The sequence below is a fragment of the Juglans regia genome, chromosome 11 (genome assembly GCF_001411555.2).
Source record: "Juglans regia cultivar Chandler chromosome 11, Walnut 2.0, whole genome shotgun sequence".
In the NCBI taxonomy this organism is placed as follows: domain Eukaryota; kingdom Viridiplantae; phylum Streptophyta; class Magnoliopsida; order Fagales; family Juglandaceae; genus Juglans; species Juglans regia.
This window is the reverse complement of record NC_049911.1, coordinates 5020856-5027516: the sequence shown is the minus strand read 5'-3', so window position 1 is coordinate 5027516 and position 6661 is coordinate 5020856. Positions and strand designations below refer to the sequence as shown.

The 6661-nt window shown below is 37.5% G+C and overlaps 1 protein-coding gene and 1 non-coding gene across 2 annotated transcripts; both read left to right on the top strand.

Annotated features, from left to right (window-relative positions):
* TRNAN-GUU lies at nucleotides 1-74 on the top strand. Its single transcript has one exon. It is a non-coding gene; the product is annotated as a tRNA-Asn (tRNA).
* Nucleotides 75-431: 357 nt separating this feature from the next.
* On the top strand, nucleotides 432-6136 carry LOC109003386 (serine hydroxymethyltransferase 2, mitochondrial-like). Its single transcript, XM_035695680.1, has 16 exons — nucleotides 432-740; nucleotides 865-915; nucleotides 1031-1117; nucleotides 1456-1577; nucleotides 1715-1791; nucleotides 2102-2226; nucleotides 2733-2825; nucleotides 2928-3020; nucleotides 3137-3334; nucleotides 3453-3557; nucleotides 4187-4252; nucleotides 4373-4450; nucleotides 4703-4814; nucleotides 4896-5006; nucleotides 5124-5291; nucleotides 5927-6136. The coding sequence occupies exons 1-15, from the start codon at nucleotides 651-653 to the stop codon at nucleotides 5267-5269; spliced, it is 1554 nt and encodes a 517-aa protein (XP_035551573.1). The 5' UTR covers nucleotides 432-650; the 3' UTR covers nucleotides 5270-5291; nucleotides 5927-6136.
* The last annotated feature ends 525 nt before the right edge of the window (nucleotides 6137-6661 follow it).

The following is a 6661-nucleotide window of genomic DNA, read 5'->3' as shown; positions in this document are numbered from 1 at the left end:
GCTGGAATAGCTCAGTTGGCTAGAGCGTGTGGCTGTTAACCACAAGGTCGGAGGTTCGAGCCCTCCTTCTAGCGTTCGTTTTCATTTTTTTTTTTCTGCATCCTGTTACAGGGCCAATGGGCTATTATCTCTAACATGGGCTAGTGCATTAAGCCAATACAGCCCAAAAGCCTGGATCCTAAGGACCCACAAGGGGCAGCTTCTATCTGTGGACCAGCCCAGTGGGCTGTGAAATAGGGAGCCCATGCTCATAATTAATGGCAACAAAGCATCTCCAAGAAAATGACATAGATAAGGTCTAGTTTTGAGGTTGGTAGAGGCCTTGTATTGGAAACTACTACAAAATGGCTTCGGTGGCCAGCTTCGTCTCTCAAACATCGCCATCCTATCATGTTATATCCTCGGGGGATCACTTTTGTGGCCAACAAAATAGCAACTTAAGGATAGCGTTTTTACGGCTGGTTTTTGTGCAATGCGCGCATGCATCTCTGCTCCCCACACTTCTAAACATTAAAAAATTAAAAAAATTTAGTAGAGTTTACGTGTTAGAAACTTAGAATTGTGAAGTATTCTGCTACGTATATAGGACTATCTTGCACATATCCTAGAGAACGATACTTCAACACAGAGAGAGAGAGAGAGAGAGAGAGATGGCAATGGCGATGGCGCTTCGTAGGATTGCCTCTTCCCTTGACAAGCCCGTTCGACCTCTCTTCAATGGCGGCTCCCTCTATTACATGGTTCTCTCTGTTTGTTCTTTCTTTCCTTCTCGTCCCTTTTCACATTTTTTTTACTTGCCTACAGTTATAGTTCCTTTCTCACACTAGCTTAAAAATGATCATCTTTCGTATTCTTCTGTTTCAGTCATCATTGCCTAACGAGGCTGTGTACGAGAAGGACAAAACCCGTGTCACAGTGAGCTAATTCATCTTCTTTTCTTCATATATATTTTTTATATATTGCTGTATTCTCTGTGCGTGTGCGTACATGGGATTGCATATATGTTATAAACGTTCTTTTTCTGTAATAGTGGCCGAAGCAATTGAATGCTCCCCTCGAGGTTGTGGATCCGGAGATTGCCGACATTATAGAGCTTGAGAAAACTAGACAATGGAAGGTGACTCCTGCTCGTTTTCTGTTAAAATTAGCAATTGTTTTCGTCGGAGATTGTCAATTACATTGACTAGGATGGGATGGTTTAATTCTCACAGAATCGAGTAATATTAATAGAACAAAGTAATTAACGTTCTTGGCCTACGCCTCAAGCTTTTGCTTAAATTTTGTCCAATATGTTAAAAACTTCAACTCCTATCCAAGAAGTAATTACATTTACATTTCCATCGTTTTCTTCGTGACTGGGTAAAGCATTACAGGTTTCTCTACGGCATGCATGTATAATCACAGTTTACTATGTAATATAATATCTTATTGGAATTCATTGTTGTGTTGGTAAAGGGGCTAGAACTTATTCCCTCAGAGAACTTCACTTCTGTCTCTGTAATGCAAGCAGTTGGATCTGTCATGACTAATAAATACAGTGAAGGATATCCTGGTGCTAGATACTATGGAGGAAACGAGTAAGTCGACTAGATCTTCTTGAACTCTTCTAATGCTTGTCATGGATGTTATTGCAATTAGCATGGCTTTTAAATTTTCATTTCTAGACCATGCAATTAAATTTTGATACAGAGCATGGACCTCTCTCGCATTTCAGGTACATTGACATGGCAGAATCCTTATGCCAGAAGCGCGCTTTGGAAGCATTTCGATTGGATCCAGCAAAATGGGGAGGTAAATAAGTATTTTTGTATGGTAATGAACCTGGAGCTATTTTTTCTGTACTGCCCTGTTTCTTTCTTTATCTGAGGATGGCTGTTGATTCTTGTTGAAAACACATATATGTGCGTAGCATTTGTCGAAAATCTCTCTCGATCAAGTACATGGTTACCCATGAATATCTGTATGCATCCAACCTTGTCAGCCTGGTGGACATAACTAGAACCTCTCATCTGCTTAGACATATTGTTAATGGGTTTGAATGTTATTAGAATGTGATCATTTCCAAGCTTTCCTAAACTCAATATCACCTTTGACATTGCAGTGAACGTGCAGCCTCTATCTGGGTCTCCAGCTAATTTCCATGTTTACACGGCATTGTTAAAACCCCATGAGAGAATCATGGCACTCGATCTTCCTCACGGAGGGCATCTTTCTCATGGCTATCAGGTACTTAAATCGCATCTAATTTTATCCTGAATCCTGATCCTTGTAAATCCATCATGTTCTTCTTCTTATAAATCTCTCATTAGTTTACCTAAGTAGTACTAGATTGTATATACTTTGAACTTGAAGATATGTAGGCATCATTTCTATAACATTTCTTCATAACTGGGAAGTTGTCATATCCATATAGAGAAATATTTGATTCACAAAGAAATTTCATAAAAGTAATCACACAAATTGGTGCAGCTTGTTATGGTACATCAAATTGTTAAGTACTTTTTACTATACAGTATATTTAACATATCATATCTAGTCTCATCAATTTGTGAGCTTACTTTTTGTGTAATCTCTTTGTAAACCTAGCACTTCTAGTTTGTGTATGGCATTGATAACCACGACATTTATATTGTCTAGGCTTGTAACAAATTTTGATCAACTCTCCTTCTTTATGACATTGCTTTTCGGTTTTCTCATATGGGAATTACATCATCTCTTTTGCTATTATGCAGACTGACACCAAAAAGATATCCGCAGTGTCTATATTTTTTGAGACAATGCCATATAGATTGAATGAGAGCACTGGCTATATTGACTATGACCAGGTAGCTAGCTTTGCAGCTCAACTCCGTTCATTTTTTCCTTTCAAATTCCCTATCTATGTATAAGCAGAAGATTTGAGTGACATAAAAGCATGTACATTGCAGATGGAGAAAAGTGCCACACTCTTCCGGCCAAAGTTGATAGTGGCTGGTGCTAGTGCTTATGCACGTCTGTATGATTATGCACGTATTCGCAAGGTAACCTCCTTTAGATTTGATATCTAGAAACAAGTTATCATGTACTAGTATAGATGGTTTTTCGCCAATGTGTTGCTCTCGAGGATCCAAAGTTACATTTGTTTTGCATTTGGCAGGTGTGTGACAAACAGAAAGCAATCCTGTTGGCAGATATGGCACATATTAGTGGGCTGGTGGCAGCTGGTGTCATCCCATCACCTTTCGAGTATGCAGATGTGGTGACCACCACAACTCACAAATCACTTCGTGGGCCACGAGGAGCCATGATTTTCTTCAGAAAGGGGGTAAAAGAGATCAACAAACAAGGGAAAGAGGTGAGAGAAACTGTTTTTAAGCATTTTTTGTTGGCTTTTTTGTTTTTGGTTCTCATTTTTTAACTACTATTGAGAGAGATTGTTTGATATAGCTCAAAATTTTATACTTCTCCTGTAGATATTGTATGATTATGAAGACAAAATAAATCAAGCAGTATTTCCTGGACTTCAAGGTGGCCCGCACAACCACACAATTACCGGTTTAGCAGTTGCACTGAAACAGGTTTGTCTGCTGATAAGATTATTGTCATCATTTTTCAGCTATTATTTATATCATCATAGCTGTTGTTACAATTGTTTGTGGCAGTGTTGCTGACTATTTTAGTTAGGATTGGGGCTTGTTGTGTTGGATTGTGAGCACACCCCCAAAAAGGTTGTTGCAGACTACAGTAGACATTAAATCAGAAGTAAATGATTTTCTAGTATTCTTTTTATTTTTCCCTTTTTTCATATTGTAAATGGTCTTTCTTAATTAGTAATATATGATGTGTTGATTAGAGCAGTTGATACATGCTCTGGTCATTATGGCATGAATTGTGCTTTGCCCAAAGCCCTTGGTATAATTTACAATATCAACAGAATGATATTGAAAATGCCAAATGAAAAGAACAAGCATAGTGTAGAGGGCAGTGCACAGAAGCATTTTCTTGAAGATTGACTTCCATTTTCTCTACATATGCCTGCCCTTTTAGATGACCTATATATGGATCATAACATATCCCCTCCCAACCCCAATGCAGCAATGAAGAATGTTCTTATCAAATTACCAAAATGAGCTTGCCCTTTAAGTTGGGCTCTCATCAATGTTTCAAATTGCAATCTTTTTATCTTCTTAATGTTTTCTGGACGCAGGCTACAACCTCTGAATACAAAGCCTATCAAGAGCAAGTTCTCAGTAATTGCTCAAAATTTGCACAGGTATAAGATTAGTTAGATGTAGCAAATTTTGGTCGTGTAGAACTCTAGGAATTTCAATCAAATGTCTAATTTATTTGTTTCCAATTCTGCAATCATTGAATAACTTGGGCATTTATGCAGACTCTCGTTGAGAATGGCTATGAACTTGTTTCTGGTGGTACCGATAATCACCTGGTATTGGTGAATTTGAAGAACAAGGTACTAGGGAACACTTTTTGTTTTGTTTTTCTTCTCTTCACTGTAATTAAAAACCTTCCATGATACGGTTTTTGTCTTGTCGAATCATCCAACTCTACCAATTATTTGTTCTTTATCTTAAGCAACTACTTCGAAATTAATCTGTTAAGAGTTCTGGTTGAAAGACAATACCAGGTGTGCTAGTAGAATGCGTCAGAGATGTTAACTCTCTCTGATATGTAAGATTAATAATTAGCACAACTTTTTCTATAGGGAATCGATGGCTCTAGAGTTGAGAAGGTGCTGGAATCCGTTCACATTGCAGCCAACAAAAACACTGTTCCTGGAGATGTCTCTGCCATGGTTCCTGGTGGCATCAGGATGGGTAAAGGCTTTTCCTTGATCAGAAAGTCTTTATTTGATTTCTGTGGAGTATTTAAGCCTCATAAATTTTTGTGCGCTTCAGGAACTCCGGCTCTTACTTCTAGGGGATTTGTTGAGGAGGATTTTGCTAAGGTAGCAGAATTCTTTGATGCTGCTGTGAAGTTGGCTGTGAAGATCAAGACAGAAACTCAAGGTGCCTATATCTTTGATATTTGTAATTTCCTTGTCATTGGGAGTGTGTTTTTTGATATGGGGAAAACCCATTTGCTCAAATCTACTAATACAGAGTAAATTGTGATGTGTCTACCAGGAACAAAGTTGAAGGACTTCTTGGCAACAATGCAGTCTTCTCACTTTCAATCTGGAATTGCTAAGCTCCGACATGATGTTGAGGAGTATGCAAAGCAGTTTCCTACAATAGGGTTTGAGAAAGAAACAATGAAGTACAAGAAATGAGACAGAATTTCTGTTCTGTAAGGTTAGTTATAACCTGGATCTCACTGGAGTCTTGCATTTGTGCTGATGAGGCTAATTTTGTTAGGGGTTAAATCCTTTTATTTTTTCCTACTTTTTTCTCATAAAGACTAAACTATCAAGAAAAAATTTTCAAAGCTTGAATATCAAAGAATTTCATATCTGACAACTATGATATCTCATATGATAAGGATAATGATAGGTGGTATATAAGATCCCACATTGTTTAGGAAGGAGAAGTTCTTGCTCTTTATTAGGATCTAATAAGACTCCAACTGTATCATTGACTAGTCCTTTTAGAGTATAGGCCATGTAGCTTAGGACTTCCATTGGGCGTTACAACAACTGACTGATTATCAAGTTTGACCTCCTTTGTCTGACACTTGAGAGTTATTAGCAGCAACTTCTCAGTTGCATTAGGGAGCACAGTATTATATTTTTTATTGTTTAATTTCTTTATCTGATGCATGCATAAATCGTCCTAATGTAAAATATTCGTTTGGGCTTCAAAGCATCATGTATTCTATAGAACAGACATCATGTAGTAGAACTTTTTTCATTAAATCCAAAGAAAGAATGATCTTTACATTGGAAAGCAAATGATCTAATCAGTCCTTTTTTTTTTATCTTTGGGAACAGGAACTGTGAGCAAAAACCAAGTTAGTTGTCCAAGTTGGGAAAAGAGAAGGGCCTTATGTCAAGGATGTGTAGTTACAACTTCTATTGTATAATCAATCAAACCTTGATTTGGACCTTCACGAATGTATATATTCATATTAAGCGAGGATTTGCAATGTAATAAACTTGCCTTGATCTGAAGAAATGCAACTACTTTATCCCTATGCTGTATTCAGCAAGGCAGATGCTGGTAATGCTCTGCCACCATTGAGAAATTGCATGCCTTTACAACTGAAAATGGCCAATGTAACCATTTGTTAGCAGCTTGTAGAATACTTCACTGGAAACGATTTTATTGAGGCTGGAACAAATCCAAGTCACATGTACCTATACTTTAAAAGGATCAATCAGCGGTATAATTGGAGTTCATTGAAATCACCGAATCATTAAAAAAGACAAGAACTTCTTCTTCTCAAACAATGTAGGATCTCATTCATCAACTTTCCTATAGTTCTTATATTCAATACAAGGTAATACATTCATCAACTTTCCTATAGTTCTTATACTAATAACAGAGGAGAAAAAACAAGAGACAATACACAAGAATTTAATGTTAATCGGTAAGATTGCTTGTGTCGACAGGCAGTAAGAGCATGAACATAGACGTGGGTGAGTTTCAAGAGATTTAGCAAGTAGATCATCACTTTTATACTGTTCATGGTGTGTACAAAGCAGATTCGGACTAATAAGGAGTGA